Raw genomic sequence first — 25,667 nt, forward strand, 5'->3', positions numbered from 1 at the left:
TGTAAATGCATAGGTGTGGGTGTAGGTGGAGATGTATAGATATAGGTGTAGGTGTAGATACAGAAGTATAGATGTGCGTGTGGGTGTAGGTATAAATGCGGATGTATAGATGTAGGAGTAGGTATAGATAGAGGTGTAGATGTATAGATGTGTAGATGCAGATGTATAGATGGAGGTGTAGGTATAGACATATAGGTGTGGGTGCAGGTTTAGATATATAGATGTAGGTATAGATGTAGATGAATAGATGTAGGAGGAGGTACAGATATAAGTGTAGATGCAGATGTATAGATGGAGGTGTAGATGGAGGTGGAGATATATAGACACGTGTAGGTATAGATGTAGATATATAGATATAGGTGCAGATGTACGTATAGGTGAGATATAGATACAGGTGTAGGCGTAGATATATATGTATATGTATAGGTGTATGTGTAGATAGATAGGTGTAGATGCAGATGCAGATGTTTACGGTGACCCTCTTGCTGGTGTCAGATGTCAGTGTGGCTAAAGGAGAGTCCCAGTATCGTGAGGCCCTCCTAAGACTCTCCTGTGTTTCTAGCACCTGAGTGAGTTCTAGAACAGCCTGTAGGTCAGCCTCTAAGGACAAGCAGGAAGCAGAGAGTGTTGAAGGCCTGGCTCCAGGTGTGGTCTGAGTGGGCTGGGCTGTTCCAGTACTCCCTTCTCCTCCCCACCAACACCTGACCTCACCCTCATCAGATGTGGGAAAGAGGCTCATAGGCAGAGACCATAAAGGGCCCCTTCCTGGTATAGCATCACCTCTTCCGGTATCTTCCAGGGGGCCAAACAAGGCCAAGCTAACTTGGAAGTCATTGGGCCAAAGAGGCCCTGAAACTGTTTAAATGCTCACCACATCTGTGCCTTTACAGTACTTTCTCACTGTGCCCACCGCCATAGCTAGAGGCCAGACAAGCAGAGAAATCCTTCAGTTCTAGATTTCCAGCCAATAACAGACATCTAAATCCAACACATCATTGTAACCTCAACAAATGAGAGGAAAGTAAGCTTATAGACTTAGAGCCATCAAAGACCAACAGCCAACCGCAAGGTGTGGGCCTTATTTGGATCCTGAGTCAAAAAACAAATGAACTAAAACAAAGTTCTGACGCTGATGCGACAACCAGAAATTTGAACACAGACTAGATATTTGATGATATTAGGGATTTTTGCTACTTTTTAGGTGTGATATGGCACTGTGGTATGTTAAAAAGAAAGAATCTTTACATTTTAGAGATATTTCACGAAATGTTTATAAGACAATATAACTGGGATTTGTTTCTAAGCAGCAGGAGGGGTGGGAGTAGATGGGGTGTGGGTGGGGCAAGGTTGTCTTGGTTTTTGGTCTGGGTCGTTATCTTGCTTTTGTATATGTTCAAAGTTCTGCACAAGAAAAAGTAAGAAAACAAATCCGCTACCTCACAAAAAACATGAAACTGAACAGCCAGGCAAAGCCTGTTGGACTGGGGACCTCCCCTGTGGCTGCATCTCGTTACCAGGGCAAGCCAAGGCCATGAGCCCAAGGGCCCCGGGACAGGGGCGGGTGGGCTCCCAGAACAGCTGCCCAGGCACCTGGAATGCAGCCTCAGAGGATGCTCTCAGGACACCGAGTCCTTCATTAGAGCAGCTCTGAGGTGGGCAGGTGTGGTGCCTTTGAACATGAAACTTTAGAGGAGTTTCTAAATAGAACCTCTATTTATTTATTTATTGCCCTCTATTTAGGGGCAAAATCTTCATCGCTGGTGCCTTTAAAGAGTCAATTCTGTGACTTTGGATTTCTGTTACAATCCAATCCTCAAATTGCCTTGGGAAGAACCTTCACATCAATTATGTCCATTTTCCTAGAATTTCCAAAAGCCCACTTTGTAGGCGAGAAGTACATGCTGATTGTTTAACCAGCTATTCCAGAGGGCCTTCTCACTCGTTCACTTACTCCTCATCATCCAGACGTGTGCTGGGCCCTGGGAGAAGAAGACAGAGCAGCCTTCCCCGTGGGAAGTGTGAGTCTGCACTAAGGAGGTGACATGTGACTAAGCAAATGGAACCAGTGGTTAGTACCAGTGGTTTCCAGGTGACCAGAGGGAAAGCTTCAGAAAGTCCCACTCTAGCTGACTACTTAGGACTGAAACACTTTCCAGGCCAGAAGGGCAGCTTGGGCCAACTCAGAATCATAAACGTAAGAAGATGGCTTGGTTGGAGGGTGGGGTCCTGGCAACAGTGACAAGAGTGCAGGTGGAAAGGTGGGTGGGCTTCAGTTGGGGTGTGAAGGGCCTTGTCTTCAAGATAGGGGCTTGAGGAGGTCCCATGGTACAGGCAGAGGACCCCTTGAGCATCCCAGAGCAGAATTTGTGATTTGATGGCAGCACCTGGGTGGATCAGGGAGGAGGAGAAACGTGTGCAGAGAAAGCAGGTGGGAGGTTAATAGTGCGAGAAACCCTTGAGCATCTTCTGAGGAGCCAGGCTCGGCAGGGGTGGGGGATGCAACTGAGCAGAAGTGGACACAGCCGCTGACTTGGCAAAGGAGAGCTAAAAGAGAGGAGTAACTCTCCACAGGAGTGCATCACTGCACGCCCAGGTAAGGTGCCAAGGGGAAGGAAGGGCAGGGCTGCACTTGACGAGGAACCCTGACAGAGGCCGGGGAATCAGGAAGGCTGTACGGAGGAGGCGGCCCCTGAGCCGACATCAGAAGGATGAGGAGGAAGTAAAGGGGCAGCATGTGCTAGGGGAGGAGTGTGCCAGAGTGAGAGGAGCAAACACAAGGTGCCCTGTCGTGACCCTGCATATTCCAGAAGCAGAAAGGAGGCAGACGTGGCCAAGCACCCAGAGGGAAGGGAAATGGGGAGAGGATGAGTCTGAAGAGCCTGCAGGGCCTGGGGACACCGTAGAGGCCTGGGTCTCTCCCTCAGGAGCAGTGAAAGGTAACCACAAGGTCTTCCAAGGAGAAGGTGACACAATCAGATTTAGGGCATGGAGAGTTCTCTTTGGGTACAACATGCATAGTGGATTGAGGAAGGTCAGAGGGGGTGCACAGATACCCACACCAGGTACCGGCAGTAACCATGGCAGGAGAGGCAGTGCCTGGGGCAGGATGCAGAGGGGCAGGAGGAGGAGAGGGTAGGTGGAGAGGTCCTCATGGCTGGACACAGGAGATAAGAGGGGGGATTGACGGTGCCGATGCTGACCGAGGCACTGGCACGAGGAGGAGCATGGCACTGGGGGGTACTCCATCCACCGTGTTGAGTTCCAGCTGACTTCCTTCTTTTATACGTCCAAGAGGAGAGGCCACATGGACATGGTTCCCAAAGCACCAGCATGGGTGGCATCTCCCATGGACCACATGCTGCACAAGGTGAAGCAGGGGTTGACTGAGAAGGTCACTGGCACCAGGCAGCACTAAGGCCTTTGGTGACACGGAGGAAACAAGGAGGAGAGGGCAGACAGAGAGGAGTTACTGAGTTTGGGCCGAGGAGTTTTGCAACTGACAGAAGGAAGGAGAGTAGAGCTGGGGTCAAGGACAAGAAGTTTATAGATAAAAATTTGGTTTAAGTTATGATACAGGATTCTGAGATTCCTTAATTCATGGGCCTGGGGACCCACTCAGCTAAAACTATTTACACCCTCTATCAATAAAACAGACGCCTCAGATTTCTGTGACTCTCAGCCTGTACGTTTACATACTTTCCTCATGTGAATTCCCAAACAATCCCCCAAGTTAACCCGGGAGCTGTCTGACTGCCTTAGGGAAAAATTACACTGTGTTTATCTTTGAATCTCTTTCCTTCTCTGGGAAGCTTTACTGTATCTTCATTACAGCAGGCACTGAATAAATATTTGTTCAGTTTTATAGGGGGCCCAAGTCTAGAAAGGCCAATAGGAAGCAGACACGCAGGGCAGGGCCCCCATCTGGGGCTCGAAGGCCACCGTTCACGCTCTTCTCATTGACACTCCCCAGAACCACCAACCGAGCAATCAAGAGTTTAAATTTGGGAAATCTTTTTGCTTCTTTTTTCTTATTATTTTTCTAATATACAAGCAACCATGGCCATTTTTACTCATTGGGGCTGTATCCCATCCACCTAAAATCTTAAGCGATGATAAATCCATCATGCTAAAGAGACTCTTTTAAGACAAACTGAGGAGAGGAACAGTGGCCTAGGAGGGACATTCAGGAAAGAAGACGGATAGAGGTGGCAGCTATATTTTCTGAACAAAAAGTCACAGCACTTCGCCTGAGACGGTCCAAGAACAGAGCAGAGTAAAGTCTGCACTGGCACAGATACACAGAGTCCATCCACAACAATCTTAAGATTTCCTTTCTCTGAAAGGAAGGAAAAAGTGGGAAAGATCGTGCATCACACTGGCCCACACTCCTTTTCTGTGTCATGATGGCTCACTCCCATCCCTGCCCGTCTGCCAGCAACCACTGGGAGGTGGGGCTCCCCTGCCAAGGTCAGAGGGCTGAGGGGGCAGCCGGGGTCTCCGGAAGGCGGTGGGAGAGCTAAGGTTGGACGGCACCCCTTCCTCTTCTGCCACACTGGCTCCCGGGGGAGACAGGCAAGTCACTCCAGAGCAGACGGGTTCTTACACTTTAGAATGAGCGACAGGAAGAGTGTGGGCAATCTCCACCTCCAAAGGCTCCAGCCACCTGATTCTCAACCCCCTGGATGGCCCAGAAGGAAGTTTCGAGAGGAAGGAGAAGGGTGGTCTGTCCTCAGAAGAGGCCAGGTCTTACTGGCACACAAAGCTCTGGGCCTGGTACCTACTTGCTGAGGCCTTGGCAAACAGAGAACTCTACTTCTGAACTCCCTTCTGGACTTTTGATTCCCGAAAACTTGAACTTCTTCACTGGAGGGAGGTAGAGCCGTGCTCAGGCTGAGTCTGGTCGTATCTCCTTAAGCAGACGTTCTGACTGACTCCCAAGCGTGGTGCCACTGGAAGGGGAGCCCTCACAGCTGCTTGGGAGGCAGGTCACACTCCAGTGAGCATGTTAATCAGGAGAGTAAAAGGGCATCTGTAGTTTCACTGACTGGCTTACCCAAGGGGAAAGGAAGTTTTGTCATAAGAAAAAACTGAAGGAGGAAAATTGACACCCAACCTGTCTTTTTTCAGAATGTGTGGATCAGCATCAGAGGCGGCACAGAGATGGTAGCAAAGCTGTCCCATCTCTACTTCCAGCGACCCTCACCTTGAAACCTCAGTGCCCCCCTGCCCTAGCTTTGTCCCCTGACTTCCCCTGAGGAAGGTCATTTACTCCTCATCTCTTTCAGGAGGAGCTGTGTGCTCTTTGGTTATTGCTCTTGGGCTAATATTTATTTACTGAACTGTGTCCCAGCTATCATTCTTCCTGCATCACATTTGCTCTTCCTGACAGCCCCTCAAGGTACACACTATCATCACTGCCCCTTTAGAGACAGGAAATCAAGCCCGGGGAGAAAAGTAACTGCCTAAGACACAGGACTGGCATGGGATCCCCACCCTGACCGATGGCCTCCCAATGGGCTGTCCTCACCCACCCAAGGCTGCAAAGATCAGAAGGAGATCAACGCTTTACCCATCGGCAGGTGTTCCAGTGCTTCCAGCGAGGGACTGCTGGGCTCCTAACAACCCATGCATCCTACGTCCTTGTCCACAGCCACCCACAACCTGTGGGGACAGCCCTGTCCCAATGGCGGCAGAGGATCCCATGTGACTCTGCTTGTGGCCAGCATCAGATCCAAGACTCGCTGCACTTCTGCTTCTCGGCCTCCACATGCTTATGACCATGGTTACCTCTCCAGAGTCCCTCTCGTCGGCTCAGGTGATCCATCCCCAGGAACACATCCCAAACACAGGAGTTCTTTTGTTAAGAGAGGCATACCAGTCCAGCCACATGTCCCTCGAGTATTTCTTTACCAGACGTAAATGGCAGTTTCTTCTTTGCTGAGAGGTAAACAACCCCTTTTGCTTCAAATTCCCCTTCCATCCTGTGATCTCTTCCTGTCAACCTACCTTGAAATCATTTTTAAATCATCCTTAGAGGACCAGGGATGGCCGTCCTATGCTTCATCCAGTCTTGAATAATCTGTCTAGTTTGTAAAGAGGAGGAAAATGTAAACGGTGAAGGATTAAACTACACCCTGTCCATCAGAAAATGGAGAAGAGACAGTGGAGCTGGCAAAGCTAAGCCCTGTTACTCACCCACCTAAACGTCAACAGAGAGAACGCACGTCGATGACAACACTGACTTACAAGTCACATTCCTTTGCCTTTTTATTGGACAGCCAAATATACAAAAATCTTTCTTTATTAAAGAATGGCATTGAATTCTTGTCAATTAATAGCTGATCTATTAAGGTTTAAGCTGAGACCGGGTGAAAACTTGCCCCAGAGAATGCCAAATTACCAATTAATCTGACAACAGAAGCAGAAACCTCAATCTATCTTCTAGTGCATTATGCCTTGTGACAAACAGTGAGAATTATTGACATAAAGCTGTATTATCTGCACCATATATCTTTCATCCAATTGAAGCAGCAAGAGAAAAGTAAGGGAAAGCCACTAAGATAAGATAATGATATTCTGTAAGCTTCACTGCAACAGGGAGTAGCTCATGTCCCAGAGGACGGCCAGGAAGCTCCACAGGAAAACAAACTCTGAACGCAAAGAACACCCACCCTGGTAATGGCTTCCTTCTCTCCTGGGAAGTTAACCAGAGCACGAGGAGATGTCCAAGTGGACAGTCTCTCCTCGACCACTCACAACAAACGGTCAGTTTCCTCCACAGATGGGCCCCAATGCAGAGAATGGTCAATATGGAGTGTCCTGCCCTCGAGGTTCCCAGACAAACTGCACCATCCTCGGCTGCCCCCATCAGCACAAGGTGCCTTCACATGAGTCTTTCGAATGAGCAGAATTCTCTTCCCAGCACTTCCATGGAGGTGCTCATCCTCCTGGTGTTGCAGCTGAGCCCCAGGATCCCAGAAGAGGGAGCAGCCAGCATCTCCCTACAAGCGCCCTTGCCTCATGCTGGAACAAGCCCTTGGGTATCGGGACATGATGACAATGACATCCTGGAGGGAGAAAGAAGGCTCCAAAGGAGCTGTGCAGTGCAGGAACCATGGGTAATCACACACACACACACACACACAAACTCACATACATATACCCACATACGCATACATATACACACATGCACATGCATACACACATGTTCAGACATATACACATGCACACACATGCATGCATATGAACACATGTGTGTGCACATACATGAAAACATACACACGAACACACATACACGTGCAGATGTTCGCTCAGGCACACATTCACATACATACACTTGAACACATATACACACGCAGACATATACGCATACAACACATGAACACATATAACACACATATACATGTGGACACATATGCACATGAACACATATACACATGCAGGCATATACACAGATATTACAGAGATACATGCAGACTACAATACAACACATGCATTCACACAACATACATACACGCATGCCCACATACATATAACACACATACACAACACGTATATGCACAACACACATATAAACACACATACACACACACAGCATAGCAATGTTTCCCAAGGAAGGGAAAAATCCACAACACAGCGTTTTTGATGATTTACAGTAAGGAACAGGTTGGTACAATGGTCTGCATCACGAATCTCACCTTCGCTTTAATAGCACAGAGCTGTGCCCTCAGCAGGACAGACTGCTCAAGCTCCTCTCTGCCATTCTCTGTAAGGCATGATTCTAAAGACACATACCCACTAGGAGTTCCAATTCTAAGAAAAGGACCATGAGGTCAGAGACAAACACATGGAGCACACCATCTAGGTGAAGAAGTCAGAAAGGGGCAGACACATCTCAAAAAGAGGACCTCGAGGGGCTGGCCCCGTGGCCAAGTGGTTAAGTTTGTGCGCTCTGCTTCGGTGGCCCAGCGTTTCACTAGTTCGGATCCTGGGCACAGACATGGCACCACTCACCAAGCCAGGCTGAGGCGGCATCCCACATGCCACAACTAGAAGGACCCACAGCTAAAAATATACAACTATGTACTGGGGGGCTTTGGGAGAAAAAGGAAAAATAAAATATTAAAAAAAAAAAAGTCCTCGAGGAAACTGAGTCAATATTTGGTGCAAGCTTCAAGTGTCTGCTGCTGAGGATTTCTCTAAAGACACAGGTGAGAATATCCTCTACAGCTGAAAGGAGTCTTAAATTTCAATCTGATTTTAACAGATGGTCTGTAGTTTGAGCTCAAAATCAAATATTTTCTGCCCGACTGTGGTATGCAACTACTTCTCACTAATGAAATTTGCTATTTGCAGTGTAGCAACAACTTGCACACGCTGTGGATTGAATTTTGTCAGGAGGTGTGAACTCTGCAGAATCAGCAGGAGAGATCGATTCTGGCTTTGACGCAGCCCCTTCCCCACTGTGATCACCGAAAGACGATCGACTTCTGAATTAATGAAGAAACACCTGAACAAGTGTGCAATACAACGCAAGAGCAAAATTATATACAGATATGGGTGTACACACAGCTGCCACACACACGCACATGTGTCTGTGCAGCCAGCCAGATATGTTTTTCCTTTGGAAACACCAATTCCATTACTCGAAGAAAACACAACATTTTTACAAAGCATGGTGCTTTGTAATGTCAGATTCATTAGTGAGATGACCTGAACAATGGGGCCTCCCGCTTGTCGCCTGCCAGGTACGTGCTGTTTGAATTCTGCCCCTTGTCACATTCAGATCACAGTGAGAGTGAGGACAGCATACTCTGCTGCTGTGAGGCATGCTCTTCCCTCTGAAGGATGACTCCCATCCTGATACCTGGACCACTTCGGTGAGAAATAGACACAGCTTTGGAGTTTTAACAGGCACAGAGCCAGCATTCAGTGCAGACCCACGTCCCACCTACTCCTCCTGGGAACCCCAGAGCCCGCCCAGGCTTTGCTCCTCCAGCCCCTACCGCCTCCCCCAACCCCGAAAACAGGCCTGCTTCAGCATGCCCCATGGTCTGACCAGCAGCGGCGAGGCCAGGACCCAGGAGCTAGGAAGGGCTTGGTTTGGGATGTTTTGTGGAGAATTGTCCTCACACTCAGTTTCCCAGTTCAGGACACTGGCTGAGAGGCCCGGGCTGGCTCCTGGCTGCCCCCGACACCTGCAATAGCAGGGATGTCTTCCCTCATGTCCCCAGGTGAACACAGGCAAAAGTAACAGCATTTCCTCACTCCAGTGAGGCTTATGGACCTCAGCCACCAGGAGGGAAAAGCCGAAGCCCCTACTCACTCGGTCTCCGTCACAATGTAGCCGGACTCCTCAGAAGGTTGGACTTCCAGTTCCAGGCCTTCACCTGAGCGTTCCTGAGCTCCTGCTTCGAGGCGCCGGTCCTCCTTCCAGGCCCCTGGAATCTGGCGTTGGAACTCCCCAAACCCGTCGACCTGGGGCCTCTCCAAGAGCTCTTTCACGTAGGTCTGACTCCTTACGTTCTCCACCCCAGCACTCTCCTCCTCTGAAGACAGGGAGGCCCCAGGGTCCTCTGATTTCTTGATCTCTGTTTTGAAGGACTCCACAAGAGGGGGAGCTCCAGGCAAGAACTGAGACCCAGGATCCTGCAGGAGGTCCCCAAGTGTGAGGCTCAAACGATTGACCTAGCAGAAAGGAAACTCATGTGAGGTGATGTCTGGGAGAAAGACTGTCAACTTGCATGATGGAAGGGCCATCTGTGACAAAGTCATCCACATCAGATAACAGTAACATGAAACAAAACAGTTGATGAAGGCAAAGCTTCTACAGCCTGTATTTAGAATCATACCTAGAGGAGAAATTTTCAACAAATTGGAGGATGAAGGCACTATGTATAGAATCACTTAACAGTGCGTTGTCTCTCTGTCTCTGTCTGCCTGTCTCGGTCAGAAACATACACACACACCTTCCTGAAGAATCTGATTTTGTACCCTAAGTGTAGGTCTTTGGCATCTAGATTTTAAAAAATAGCCCATGTGATTCTGAGACCCCATCCTACTCCTCTAGAAACAATGAACACCTAAGAATAACAACAATAATGATTATTTGTATTTACTGAGTTCTCACAACGCACAAGCACTCAGTACTAGATGCTCATATGCATGAACTCACCGAGTCCTCATGATAACCCTGTGAGTCAGGAACGGTCATACCTCCCCCATTTCACAGAGAAATTGAGGCTCCAGGACTGAGCAGTCACAGGGACAATCACATCCCAACAACATCTAGGGGATCTTTGATCTTCACATGCCAATACTCACCCCTTCCTGATCCCTGTTTCCTAGACAAGAGGGTCCTTAGAACCACTTAATTGACAGCCTGCCTGCTGAATATTACCTTACAACACTCAGTGTTGATTATATATCAGACACTGTGCTCAGTGCTCTGTGAAAATTCTCATTTAATTACCCCAACCCATGAGTTCCTTACTAGTTTTATCTCTAATTTGTAGACTCTGGAGTTTATAGAGATTAATAATTTGCACAAGTTCACAGGGGTAGTGACTGGCAGATCCTGAATCTTAACGCAGATCTAACTGATGTCAAAGATGCCATCCCTGGGCCGCATCAGCCTCGCAGACACCCAGCACCACTTCTTAAGAAAACAAATGGCCGCTCCTGCTGCTGGTGCCTCACAAAGCAGAGCATGCCAAGGACACCTGAACACGTGAGCAAAAGTTCCATGCTCATCAGTGAGGCATTTATTTTCTTTACTAGGAAACCACATTTCCAATACTATCTTAGACAGAAACAGGAAATCTGGACTTACTTTACAACTCACTTCACCAAAACACATGTATTTAGAAAATTAGGGAGGATAATAAAGAAAATTAATTATTTCCTTTTCGACTAAAAATTATTCATAACTTTTCCTTTTGTGCTTTGGAATTATTTAAAGAAAACTAGAGTTTGATGAAAACATTTGGTCAAATTTGGATCCTGAATGATGACAGTCATAGCATTTCAGTTACCAAATATGGATGGAAAATGTCCTCAGGCTTGTGAAGGAAAGAGAATAGTGTTCTCACTTAAACTTCCTCACACTTCCTGGTGTGAGGAAGAAACGGATGTTATTGAATAAATAAGGACTCAGAGAATATGACACTCAAATACCCTTTTGGAAAAAATTGCTTGAAAATGTACCCCAAGTAACAGAGAAATGAATCAAAATTCAACTCATCTGGGATGAAAACTTTGTAATATAAAAGCCCTAGGGGTCTCCACATAGGGCAGGTTCAGGAATCTGGCTGAACTGTGTGCCACATGGAGACCCTACAGCCTGGCGTCCAGCCACGCTCAGCCACTGCCCATCTCCTACCCTCCACTTCCCAATGAGGAAATGTGTTTCTTAAACCCCACTTCTCCCTCCTCAGCTCAGATAGAATATCCCACCATTTTTGATGGACATTTAAAAGAATTGCTGATGTTTTCTTCCACTCTTTGTTAACAAGCATTGAACAGAAAACCACTAAGACAAACTGACAAGAGAAGTACTAACCAAATTTTTTTTTTTCCACTCCACAAATTAGAATTTCGTGGAATCACATAATGTCATTGTCATTGCTTATGAACTGATTTTCTGCATCCCTAAGACTTGTACTAATGATAATGAGCAGAGGTTCTGTAATAGGAAAAACCAACAAACCACTCAGCGAGTGGGTGTTATCTGTGACTAAGCCTTTTTTCAAACTGCCTTCTCAACCAGTGCTGTCTGATGGAATCTTTTGCAATGATGGAAATGTTCCATATCGGGGCCATCCAACCCAGAGGTTACTAAGGAACACTTGAAATGTGGCTAGTACAGCTGAGGAACTGAATTTTTTATTTACTTTATTTTAATGAATTTAAATTCAAGTTCAAATAGCCACAGATGGCTAATGGCTACCACTTCGAACAGTGCAGGTCTAAATGATCTAGAGCCTGTCAACGTCCCTGTTATGTGAACCTCAAAAATCAGCACACACAGGACGATGTCAAGCATATTTAGTGGGCATGTGATGTTTTCATGCAATGTTATCATTCCATATCCCTGGGTGGGGAAATTCTAAGGAATACTCATTTTCTTCTTTGTATTAACCATATTTTCATATTTATACAAAAGATAAATATTAGTATATAATCTGAACATAGATATTAGTATGTATCTAAATATAGCCAGCCCTGGTGGTCTAGTGGTTAAGATCCGGTGCTCTTGCTATGGCCCAGGTACCTGTGCTGGTCAGGGAACCACACCACCCAGCTGTCACTTGTCATACTGTGCCAGCTCTATGTTGCTGTGATGCTGAAAGCTCTGCCACCAGTATTTCAAGCACCAGCAGGGTCACTCATGGTGGACAGGTTTCAGCAGAGCTTCCAGACTAGACAGACTAAGAAGAAGGACCTGGCCACCTACCTCAGAAAAACAGCCATGAAAACCCTATGATTAGCAGCAGAGCATTGTCTGAGGCAGTGCTGGAAGGTGAGAAGATGACGCAGACAGACAGGGCAGGGTTCCGCTCTGCTGTGCATGGGGGCGCTAGGAGTCGGAATTGAATGATGGCACAAACAACAAAACAAAATCTAAATATACACCATTTTGTATGTATTCTTTATACTTTTCTCAATTTGGGGATTTTGAGGGTTTCTCCAGCCTTTTCTGGAAAAAAAGAACTTTGTATTTTATAAACATTCCCAAGACATAAACAGATTATCAATACAGCTCTGAGTTTAATGTGAACCAAACCTGCAATGACATTCCATCTTACCTCTTCATAAACTCTATCATCATCGTCTTGTACTCTGTTATCTGTGAAAGACATGAGCATTATCAAAATCCTTGTCGAGAAGGTCATCACAAAGTGTCACAGTGTGTAAAAAGACAACCACATAGAACCCTTCTTTACTGAAGACTAGTCCTAATGATGTTGGCCTAATTTCTACTATAAATAAACCTTCTCTGCTTGTAGTACAATAAGAGTGCTCTATAAACTTCATGAAAGAGGAGGGGGTGCCAGCTAAATGTCAGATGTGAAGTCACTGGTTAATTACATGACCAGTTCCATGGATCTGTGTATTACCCTTAGTGTGAGCTCACAGCAAGAAAAATCCATTGTGCCAGGAGCAGTTAATAGTTACAAAAAAGTACAGTGAAGCATCTAACCTAAACCATCTTAAGTTAAGATGTCTTCAGAATTCATTATTTTCCTGTGGTAGTCGTTTCTCTAAATAAATATCCTGCCTGCAATGTCCAACAGTGCATAACTCACTTCTGAAGGCCAAACAATTGCTCCTGGGTGTACCTGACACCTTCTGGATCCCTCCTAGCCCTCAGGATAGGTATCAATCCTTTTAATTAACAATTGTTTAACATAATGCCTTGCCCTGGTGGAGTTTCAGCATCTTTTCCTGCATCCTATACATCAAGCCATGCTTCTAGCTTCCAAGCTAACCTTTGTCCCGTCCACAGAGGAAGGAGACAGGTGTCTTCCCGGTGTGTTGTCTGTGTGCCCTCTGTGTGCAGCACTGAGCTAGATGCTTTAATGTAGCTCCAGGGGCTCTGCAAAGTCATCAGGCCTGGCGAAGGCAGTCGTTGGGGGAGATCGAGCTGTCCTGCTCGGCCCTCTGCTCAAGGGTTCCGGCTGCTGCATGTGTGTTGCGTGGGCACATGCATGCATGTGCGTGCGTGTGTGTGTGTGTGTGTGTGTGTGTGTGTGTGTGCATGTGTTGTGGGGGATCTCTGCTCTCTCCCTGGAGCAGCCTCAGAGGGTGAATGGGAGCCTCAAGCAGGCATTCAAATAAACCCCTTTTACTTTATGATTCAAATATTTGACTATATTCACCAGCACAATCCAAACAAAAACTCTATCACTCCCATCTTTTTCTAACTCTGAACCTCAGCACACAGGAATTACATCTCACAGAGAGCAATTTGCCTTTCAACATAATTGCTCTGGTAGGCTTGCCTGTTAAGAAAGCTTTTAGAGGCAAAAGTTCAAACAGATAAAAATCATTAATAGAAATCCCACCTCCCCAGCGGAAAGAACACATTTCAGCCTGGAAAGTGGGCCATCTCTCCGCAGACCTGCGGCCTCCCCCGACATCTACCACAAACACAGGGGCCCAGGAGCTGGGAGGCTCACCTCGCACATCTCCGACCTTGCGGGCTTCGTGGAGCCCTGCCTCGGGGCTGTCCACCTGCTCTCCCGGTTCTCCTCCGACTCCCATCCCGGCCTCTTCCCGCTCCCCTTCTGTACCCACACCTTGCATGGCATTAGCAATCACACGGGCCATCTCCTCGGGGTCCAGGGGGCTCAGACTCGCCATGTCAACCTGATGCCTCCTCAGGTCCTTCAGGAGGCTCTGAATTAGTGCTTCTAGAGGGAAACAAACGCAGATTGAATAAAGAGAAAAGTAGTCAACATCGGCATGAGGAGAGAAGGACCTTAAAGGAGCTACACAAATACAGGCATAATGGGCAACATCAGCAAAGTGAGCAGAGAAATGGGAATAAAAAAAAGAACCAAATGAAAATTCTATAACTGAAGAGTACAGAATTTTAAATTTAAAACTTACTGGATGGCCTTAACAGCACATTGGATAAAGGAGAACTATGAAGACAGATAATAGAAATTATTATTATCTGAAGAACAGAGTGAAAAAGATTGAAGAAGGCTGAACAGAACTTCAGTAAGGTGTGGGACGGCATCAGGCATGACATACTGTAATTGGAGTCCAAGAAGGAAAGGAGAAAGAATCAGAGTGAAAAACTGAAAAAAAAAAACCTCCACAAGTTTCCCAAAATTGGTGAAGAGCATTAACTTAGGGATTGATGGCACTCAGTAAACCCCAAGAAGAATAAATACGAAGAGAACCACACAATGGCATCTCATAGTCAAATTCCTTCAGTTCATAGAAAACCAGAGGTAGAGAAGGTATCTTAAAAGCAGCCAGAGGTAAAAGACACATCACATGTAGTGTGAAATGATACAGGTAGTGGCTGACTTCTTAAAAAATGGAGGTCACGAGATATAACGAACGTCTTGTAAAAATAACATATTTGATATAATATATGTAACTATACATTTGATAGTATACATACAAATGACATATTTGAAGTGTTAAAAGAAAAAACGGAGACCACCTGGTGGGATAGTGGTTAAGTTTGTGCACTCAGCTTTGGCGGCCCAGGGTTTGCAGGTTCGGATCCCAGGCATGGACTTAGAGACCCCTCAACAAGCCATGCTTTGGTGGCATCCCACATACAAAATAGAGGAAGACTGGCAACAGGTGTTGGCTCAGAACTAATCCTCCTCACCCCTCCCAGAAAAAGGGGGGGAAAAAAAGAAAAAACATATAATTCAGAAGTCTGTATCCAGTGAAGATATCTTTCAAAGATGAGAGTGAAAGACGTTTTCATATTATAGAAAAAGAGCTAAGACAATCCGTCACCAGCAGACCTAGGCTACAAGAAACACTAGGAGAAACGAGAGCAGATGGAACCCCAGAGCTACAGGAAGTGTTGAGAAGCTCCTGGAAGGGTAAATACGTGAGTACATGGAAAAGACCATCATTTTTCTCCTCATAGCTCCTCTAAAAGACAACTGATTGTTAGAGAGGAAAAATTAATAACATTTAATGTAGGGTTTATAAAATACATGTAGATGTAAGCTACATGACACAGAGGACAGCGTTGCAAGTGGGATCACGCCATTGTAGGGTTTATCCACGTTTTACATGGGGTACTAAGATAATAATTCTAAGTAGACTACTTTCGACAAAGGCCCTCAACTCAAATGCATTTCAATGGAGAAAGATAAGTATTTTTTTAAAAGGCGATAGAACAAAAACCTCTGACATAAGACTTTTATCCAGAATATATAGGTATAAACTCCGACAACAATAATCAACAATAAAAAGGAAAACACTCCAATAAAAACAGGCAAAATAGTTCAACAGAAACTTCATTAAAGAAAATATACAAATGGCCAATAAGCACATGAAAAAATGCTCAATATCATTAGTAATCATTGAAAGGCTAATTAAAACTACCTTAGGCATATTTCATGCCCACTAAAATGACTACATTAAAAAGACTGAGAACAAATTCTGGAGAGGATATGGAACAACAGAGACTTTCATACACTTCTGGTGGGGATGTAAAATTTTACAACTCTTGGGAAAACAGGCAATTCCTTATAAAGGTGAATATGCACCTTCCATGTTACCCAGAAAGCGGGCTCTTTGATGTTGACCTTGGAGAAATGAAAACCTATGTCTACAAAAGATTTCTATACGAACATGCATAGTAAACAAAAACACTCTAAAAGTCCAAATGTCCACCAACAGGAGAAAGGATGAACAATCTGTTGTTCATCCACATAAGCAATAATGAGCTACCAATACACGCAAAAATAGGGGCGAACCCACGAAGGATTATGCTGGGTAAAGAAGTCAGGCACTAAAGAATACACATGATTCTATTGATAGGAAGCCGAGGGCGAACCAGGCGCAGCCTCTCTGGGGAGGGCAGTCAGAGCAGTGACAGCGGGTGTGGGACCGAGTGGGGTAGTCTGAGTACTGGTGGGGTGTGAGTTGCATGTGTGCACATGTCAAAACTCACTAATTTGTACACTTAGGATCCGTACATCTCCCTATATGTAAATCGCCCTCAAGAACAGTGATCAATGTGATGCAGTCCCATCTCTGAAGTAGGAGGGAGCCTGGACTTCCTTTCCTTCAGTCTGCAATGCTGAGACTCTGACCCTCGGCGCAGCTCTACGCAGGACGGCTGGTCTCGTGCCCTGCCTGCCCCACGACACCAGAACGGGGACTTCGGGCCGACACTCCTGCAGCCTTACGCAGCAATCCTCTAAACCAAGCAGGGTGGGGATTAGTGTCTGCTTCTTACAAATTAAGAAATTTAGGCTTTTTATGTTTTTTCAACTTTCCCTCTTTTGTTGCTGAACTAGAGCCACAAACACAATTCCCAGCAGCTTTTCTCCCTCTCGTCCCCACCAGCAGGTGAGAGAAAGTTCCAGACACCAACAACCACAGTACCAGGCACTTGCCGCCAGCACTCCCTGTTGATACACAGCACACAGAAGGAATACGCTCTCTGGGGCAACTCCAAGGCCACCCCACGCTGCACTAAGAGGACCCAGGGAACGCCGATGGCACTAACCAGGCTCCTTCCACACAGCTTTCCCAAGCTCACCGCTGACCTGAGATCACCCTCCACTCTGCCACGGGTCCCCACACAGCCAGGGCTCTACTTCCCAGTCAGCGCTGACTGACACAGCAGGCAGCGTCACCTGGTCAAAACGAGCTTTGTACACACTGCAAAAGCATGACAGAAGACAGTGTTTTGGGTTACCCAGACCTTACCGATTTTTCAAAGATAAGCAATTAGAGCCTATTATGAGCTCTTTGAGTGAAAGAAAATGTCCACTTTTACCTACTAACTGAAGCTCATCTTTTTCAGGGGCAGTCTTGCCACATTGACATAAGGAAACGTTAAAGTGCTCTGTTTCCATTCCTGAACATTCTCTGCCATGCCCACCTTCTCCCCACAGTCTCTCTCTTGCCAAGGAAGAGTCACTGCAATAATTTTCTGATTTTACTATTGGAGGACGTATTCCATCAGACTTCCTGTTGACCACAGAGACCCCTTCTGGATTTAAAATTCTTAACAGTCTCCACTACAGTTGTTTCTGAAACACAGCCTGACCTGAAGCTGGCATGATAGTCGATAGTCGGTGGTGTCCTCCGAAGTGGGGTGTACACTAAATGTGGCGTATGCAGCCGACCTCTGTGGTCAGGACTGGAGCTGTCGCCTGCACTGACGTGTTCTCCTGCAGGAGCAGCAGGGCCCCTTGGGGGCAGCACTGAAGCCACAGAGTGAGGACGTCACTATACCACCCTGGCCTTGCCTTGTGTATTAACCATGTGTTTCTGATGCTCCGACATCTGGGGCCTCGCTGATCCGGGAGGGACTGCCCCTACTAGAGCTACTCATGTCCCAGAGTCAGCAAACACTGCTTTTCAAATGCCCACCAACCAGTCCAGAGCCCAACTCCAACCCTGTCCTCTATGAGGCACTCACACTCTGGGCCACCATCTGCCACCCTAATTACCCCCGAGTCAGGCATCAGACAATCAGCAATAACCCCTTGGCCCAGAGCCTGCCTGAATCATCCACACTAGCCAGTCCTAAACTTGCTGGCCCCGCCTCTCCTGCTCTGCCCACGGTTCCCCTCCCTCCGCCTCCTGACCACCTGCTGCTTCCCTGTGTAGCCCCGCAGGGCATGGCACACCCCCTCCTCTTGGGGAACTACCTTGTCAATGATAATTGTCTCCTGGTCTATTGACTTCAGCACACCAGAATAATAACCAAACCTGATTTTGAAACAGCTTCCTGTAGAAGGAAATGCAGGTGAATGCCTACATTGGTGGCTGCTTCCCTCTCACTCCTCCAGACTTGAGTCCCTGGGGAGAATGCACTTCCCACCTCTGTGTCCCCAGAGTCCATCAGGCCCCATGCAGCAGCCCTCCCAAATGTTCAGAGACTGAACACTTGCTTTAAAAAATAACTTCCAGCAATGAAGTTGGAAAAATATTTCTCACTTCCTTGTAAACAAAAATACGCTTAAAAATAGACAAGCACAGAACAGTCACTCTTTCCTACAGATGACAGGAGCCAAAGGGGGATTGCTTATGAGCAATCCCACATAAACAATACCAGATTCCTGCTCTTTCTGGGCTGACATAAGGCACAGGCTGTTTCATAGAAAAGATAAAAGATGTGCTTTGGAATTGAAGGTGTGCACATGCCATAGCCATTGTTGCTGTTTTGAAAAAGCCACTGTTCATTGTAGCTTTCAGCCCCGTGGCCTAGTGGTTAAGTTCAGGATGCTCCGCTTCAGCGGCCTGGGTTTGGTTCCTGGGCGCAGACCTACACCACTTGTTAGTGGCCATGCTGTGGTAGCGACTCACATACAAAAAGAAGAAAACTGGTAACAGATGTTAGCTCAGGGTGAATCTTTCTCAGAAAAAAAAAAATCAAAATCAGAAGGAACAACCTCGAACCTATAACTGAGTCAGTGAACAACAAGCTGAGTGTAACATCTTCATTTCTGTTTCACGGCAATCTACTCTGACCAAAACACTTTTCTTTCCTCGTGCTTATCATCTAAGCAAGGGCTTATCTTGACCGTCCACCTCCATAGATCCAATGCCAACCACACAGGACTCACTCATGTCAAAGAAAATGGAAATAAGGAGCTGTATCAGGAAACGTGGATGGCACAGGCACCGGTCTGCAGTGGATTCTGTAAAGGTCCTGCTCCATCAGGCAATCCCAGCAAACTGCAGCGTCCACCTCCCTTGAGCATCCAACAGCCCTGAGGGAGCAGATCGTAGGCCTGAGGTCATGATGGGAGAGTCAGCAGTGCAACCAAAGTGACACCTGGGGAAGGGGCCACTTCATGTCGGACACTGCTATCCCAAAGTCACCAGGCTCCAGTGAGAGGCAAGGCCACACCCTCAACACACCCAGCCCAGAAGACTGAGCTGCACCCAGAGGAGCTGGCCGCTGCAACCCCTACAGTGAGCACTAGACCCCTACATACTTATTACACTGAGGGAAGGAGACAGATAAAGCCAGGCTAAAATGATCATTCTTAAGGGAAAAAATGCTTTCTTTAGAACACTGACCAATCTGACAGCAGGTTCGTTGGCTCCACCATTCTAATTTCAGGTGAGCTGGGGCAGGGAGGCCCCAGGAAGGATGGCATGAGCAGAGGCCACCTTGGGGCAGTGTCAGTGACTTCAAACGTGTTTGTGAGTGACACAGGGACCTGCTCCCACGCTTCCGGATGTCATACAGCAATCAGCACTTAAAGTCAGCACATACCTTTGCTCTACCAAAAAGAGGATTCTTCACACACCAGCCCAGGAACAGCGGATCCCACGAGGATCTGCCTTCCAGAGCCAACAGGCTGCAGTGGCCCACCGCTCACCCCACTAGCTGCACTACTGTGGCCAAAACTTTAACAGTGAATTACAAAAACCCACTGACTCCACCTGAACACAGCGAGACCACTGTAGTTATGGAAAAGTTAAAGTGGCGCGTTTGGGGGTTATGTTTGGAATTAAGTCTCATGTTATGTTTTTTGGCAAGGCCCTCATGTCTCTTGGGGGGGGGATGAAAAGGTGGTAGTGCCTGTGTGTGTGCATGTGCATGAGTGTGTGCACGCATGAGTGTGCACGTGAGTGTGCATGTGTGTACATGTGTGTTGAGGTTTTCAACCCAGAGTGGCTACTGCATTGCTAGGAAAAAAGATGAGCAGGAAAACGTCAAGAGAAAGATGAGAAAATGACACTGGAAGCTATGCCCCCATTGGCACCTCACCTACATCACCAAAATGCTACAGAGCCTATTCCATGCCCTCTCACGGCGTGTTAGAGCATCAGCTGGAGTTTCTTGTGCTACTTCTCGTGTGGAGCCTGTTTCCAACAGCGGTGGCGGCACTGCTATTTACACGTCACATATAGCACAGTGAAGAGCCACCTCAGGGCTGCTGCTCTCTACAAAACGGTGCTTACTTGCCCTCCAACTGACAAAGACACCAAGCATCCACTCTGAAAAAGTGCTTCCAGAAAGAAGGGAGTCCATAATAACCCACGTTTCCCGAATCCACTCCACGAACCATGAGCACAGCAAGCCTCCACTTTCAGCACAGTGAGAATGAAAAATCACCCAGCTAGGAATCATGTCCTAAGGGGCACCACACTCACTGTATGCAGAATCTGACTATTTGTATGCACACAGGGACAGAATGATGCTGGGAGACAGAGTTTTAGGACCAGCAGGTGCCTGACCTTGAGAAACTGAGCAGGCGCTGTGGCTGGCCAGGAAGGGAGGAAGCAGAGCAAGCAAGAGGCCTTCGTCCACCACAGCCAGCAAGGATGACAGTGCCAGGCCGTGTCTGATCCCTGCCTGGACCTGTCATCACAGGCATGCCCTGATGCTGGCCATGAACCCCACTGCCAGGGGCCGCGGCTACTCATCAGCTTTCTCAGGCCAAATAACTCTAGAAACTGCAGGGGGTTTGCCCCTTTCTTTTGTCAGAGTTGTGGTTAAGACTTTGGTTTCCAAGTGCATATTTAAAGTTCTTATCAGTCACAATGTCAGTCCTCATGGTGCCATGTCCTTGGGGCCACTGCACTGGATTCACATGCAGAAAAGTTGACTACTTTCTGGTGGGAATGCACTGTTGCCACTTGGAAGAAAGAGTGCTTTGCGGTACCTCAAACATGCTCCAGGAAGCCGAGGGCTGAGGAGCTACCAGCACGGATTTTGGGGTCCAACATGCATTCTGGACTCCAGTCTCGCCTCCAGCACTCCCAGTAGGTGGTCTTGGGCAAGTTCTTTAATCTCATTATTCCTCAGTTTCCTTATTTGTACCACAGGGACACATGAGATGTGTCTGTGAATCACTTATCCAGTGCCAGGCTGCCATAAGTGCCTGATAAATTGTAACTATCTTCATGATAATGAGGTGATGTAGAATCATTTTAGCCCTCTGTTGCCTTTCATTCCTTCCAATCCACTGTAAACACAAATGCTTGATTTTTCAATGATAAGCTCTGGCCACAGCTCACTGCAATCCTCAAGCAAAAGCAAGGAACACAGAGTGAGCCCCTTAAAATGCATAGCTGTGTGGGCTACTGCCTCCCCGTGTGCTCAACATTCAATTTAAGATTATGCATTGTGAGACAGTTCTTTGCCAAAGTACTAACCTACGTTTTCAACAGTGTGAACCTCAGTTATTAACATCAGACCCCAGACTCCACCCATCCACACACCCACCCATCCATCCATCCTTCTACTCACTATGCATTTCATCAACTAGTATTGGCACCCATTGTGTTCAGAACCTGGGAGTAAGTATCACCCTGAAGAAGCATAGAGAATTAAAGGCATAGTCCTCTTGGAGTATCCTCATTAGAGATAAAAATACTAAGAGATTTTTACCTTTTTAGCAAAGGTAAAGTTTTATGTTTTAAGAGCTTTATAGCGACATTTGTCCAATCTTAAGTTTATATCAATTTAATTGTTAATTTCTAAGGGTAAAATATAGGTAGTAGTTTACAAGTAGATTATGTCATAAAAGTTTGGAAGTTGTTTGGTTGAATTCAGGAAAGACATTTGCTTCCAAATAGGGTAATAAGTGACAGTTTGAATAGCACGTCAGCCCAAACACTTGTCTGTTTTAGGAGGAAGGAGAAATGACTTGCAATGTGCTGTTATTTGATCTCCTTATAGGGTCTCAGTGGTTGGTCTGTCTCATACATTAACTTTGCTTGTACTATCCAGAAGTCACGTCTCTCTGGCTTCTAAAACATTTTGATGCATCTGTGTGTATGTCTGTGTGTGTGTGTGTGCGCGCGTGCATGCGCATTAGTCCCAATGAGGGCAACCCAATTAATTTACAGATTTTTTAAAAAGATAAACTCAAATTATGTCTTTTGGAAAAAAGTCTTACTGTATAATTTTTGGGTCTCAGTTACTCTGAGCAAAAATTTTTCATTAAAAATATCAAGAATAGGGACGGGCCTAGTGGTGTAGTGGTTAAGTTCACACACTCTGCTTTGGTGGCCTGGAGTAGGCCAGTTTAGATCCTGGCCATGGACCTAAGCACCACTTACCAAACTATATTGTGGGGGCACCCACATATAAAGTAGATGAAGATGGGCACAGATGGTGGCTCAGGGCCAATCTTTCTCAGCAAAAAAGAGGAGAATTGGTGGCAGATGTTAGCTCAGGGCTAATCTTCCCCAATAAATAAATAAAGAAAGAAAGAAAGAAAGAAAGAAAAGTTTTTAAAAAAATGTCAAGAACATACTTTAAATAGAAAATCAATAAAATACATGAAAAAATAAGATAGACTAAAAAGTATGCTAAACAATACTCTGCCGTTTACTAAGTCTTAACATAAATCCACCAAATTTAAGTCGTCTGTATTGTTGCAGTGACAGTACAAAAGATGAGAAGATGCATTCACCTAACATCACAGGCCAGGCTGCAGAAGGCTGATGCTCGTCAGAGAGATGCCGTTCCAGCAGGCACAGTGCCCCCAGGGGCCAGTGCACCTAAGAACCCACCCAACGTCCCAGGAACACACTGACCAAGGCAGGAAATGGATCGATAAATTTATGAGAGATTTTTAACAAGTGTTGAATCAAAAATGTGTTTCTGATTAATGCAAACTTAACCAGAAAATTCACTGGACAAGAATGTCCCATTCCCGAGCACCTTGGTTAACCAAGGATCTGTTCCTAGCCTCTGTCAGACCATCCTCATCTTGCAGAGCTGAGGTGCCCATCCTAAAGGGGCTCCAAAACGTGGGATCCCTGCCTGCCCCGATCTGCACCCAATGGCAGCAGGCCAGTGGACATTTCTTATCTCTCCCGCAATGACATTTCACAACTAAGTTAAGCCACTGAGTCACTCTGTAAGCCAGTTTCAAGGAGTCTAGAACTTGGTGAACATTATGAGTGTCAAGGTTTACTGTCTACCTGACAGAGCATTCCATCTAAGTTCTCAACTTTATCTCCAGCCTCCCTCGAATTCCATATGTACGAACGTAAGCTGATGGGATCGTCGTGCTGGAACAGGAATGCAGAGGAGAGAGTATAGAATATCGTGGTGACTATTCAGACTCTGGTTTGCAGCAAATTGGCCCTAGACAAAACTGTGCAGCAGGCTGAATTTCCTTCAGCACATCCCACCCACGTGGCAATGTTCGTATCTCTCAACCCCTCGTGCCATCTTCTGTGCAGGAGGCCAGGGTGTGTCGCTGTCCCTGTGTATCCAAACACTCCGTCCCTTTTGCCCCCTACATCCCTCACCCAAGTTGCTCTTTAGGCAGACTCTCGAGCTGACCAAGGTGGGGGTGACACATTCCAGGTCTCATGAAGGTGACCAATGATCAGTGAGTCATTTACGCCCCCCAGAGGTTCTCAGATTTCAACAGGAGAGTTCAGGAGATGGGATGTTCCTCCCTCTCTCCTGCCCTTCATTCCTTCCGTCCCTCCACAAATGTTTATGGCACATTTTCTATGCCCAGCTACCTTTCCAGGTGCAGGACTAAAGCAGTTAACAAAGCTCTTGTTTTCATGGAACTTCCATCCATGTTAGAAAAGACAGAAAATAAACAATTAAAAACATAAATACATAGAATGTCTGGTGGTGATAGGGGCCATGGAAAAAATAATCCAAAGTATGGAAGACAGGGGAGCTGGGAGGGAGGATGCTGTTTTATATAGGATTGTTGGAGAAAACTTCACTGAGAAAGCAAAGTTTAAGCAGAAACTCAAAGCGGGTGAAGCATGAGTCCAGTGGGTTTCTGGAGAAACACTCTCTAGGCAGAGGAGACAGCAAGTGTAAAGGCCCTGGGCAGAAGGTTGGAAGAACAGAAAGGAGGCCAGAGTGGCTGGAATGGAGAAAGTAAGGGGAAGAGACTGTAAGGCATGAAGTGAGAGAAGGGGGTGTGGGGCAGAGACTGCAGGGTCTCAGGACATGAAAAGGACTTGGATTTTTACAGTGAGGTGAGAAGCCCTTGCTGAGTTTTGAGAATGAGACATCATTTGATCTGCAATTTTAAAAGGACCATTCCACTCCACGGTTGGGACAAAGTCAGGGCAGGGAGGCCAAAGGAGGCTCCTGTAATAAGCCCACTGGGGACAGTGCTGCCATGCACTGAGCGTGCTGTAGAGGCAGGCCCAGCAGGGTCTGCTGCTGGACTGGACGTGAGGTGCGAGAGAAAGAAAGGAGCCTAAACGGACGACGACTTGAGGGCAAAGCAGTAGGAACTGTTTGAGTGTCAGTTTCAGACGTGGGGGACAGCCTGAGGAGGGGTGGAGAACTCTCAGCAGCCCCTCAAAGAACCCCACCGTGTAATATTTTGTTTTATGCCAATTCTGGGTGGGAAGAACATATGGTGCTCCTCCTGGTCAAACTCAGGCAAGTCAGAGCAGAGATCCTAAAAAGACCCACCACAAATAAGGAGAAAATTGGTGTGTTCTGGAGTCAGCCAAACCCAGGTTCACTGCCGCCTGTGATTTAGGGCACCCCATCCAGCCCCTCCAGCCTCAGGTTCTGTCTGTATAAATAGTGTCAATAATTCCTACTTGAAGGGCTTCTTGAAAACACAGCATAAAGTGTGTTGATCGTCTACCACATGTCCAATAATCAATATAGTTCATGTAAAATTGTGCCCCTGTTCCAATAATCTGTCCTAACATTTAACAACTCAGAGAAATTATCTCTTATGGTTACCACACATCTTTTTTCCTTCAGCTTCCTTTAGTTCTGTTCTCATTATTTCAAAGGAAGAGGAGGAATAGACTGTGGCATGAAAAACTCATGTTCTTTAAGATAAAGATCAGAGAACAGGAAAGACTTTCCGTGGCCCTCTCAGAATGACTATAAGAAGAAATAGCTTCAAAATGGAATAATAAAATATAATTCCTAAAATTGCCTCCTCTTATCCAAAAAAGAAACTTTTTAGGTTATCATTAGTGAAAAATAACTTTAAAAAAAACCTTAGGTATACAATGGCAGA

At 46.4% G+C, this 25,667-nt stretch overlaps 1 protein-coding gene across 4 annotated transcripts in view; it reads right to left on the bottom strand.

Moving 5' to 3' along the window:
* The window catches only part of PTPRN2 (protein tyrosine phosphatase receptor type N2), a 931,942-nt gene that overhangs the window by 531,893 nt on the left and 374,382 nt on the right, over nucleotides 1–25,667 (bottom strand). For all 4 annotated transcript variants that reach the window (XM_070266124.1, XM_023640190.2, XM_070266125.1 and 1 more), the window contains 3 exons: nucleotides 14,181–14,414; nucleotides 12,807–12,847; nucleotides 9,326–9,687 (listed from right to left, as the gene is read on the bottom strand). In XM_070266124.1, coding sequence (XP_070122225.1) covers nucleotides 9,326–9,687; nucleotides 12,807–12,847; nucleotides 14,181–14,414 — 637 coding nt within the window. The remainder of the gene's footprint in view (nucleotides 1–9,325; nucleotides 9,688–12,806; nucleotides 12,848–14,180; nucleotides 14,415–25,667) is intronic.

This window comes from Equus caballus, chromosome 4 (assembly GCF_041296265.1).
Source record: "Equus caballus isolate H_3958 breed thoroughbred chromosome 4, TB-T2T, whole genome shotgun sequence".
Classification (NCBI taxonomy): Eukaryota; Metazoa; Chordata; class Mammalia; order Perissodactyla; family Equidae; genus Equus; species Equus caballus.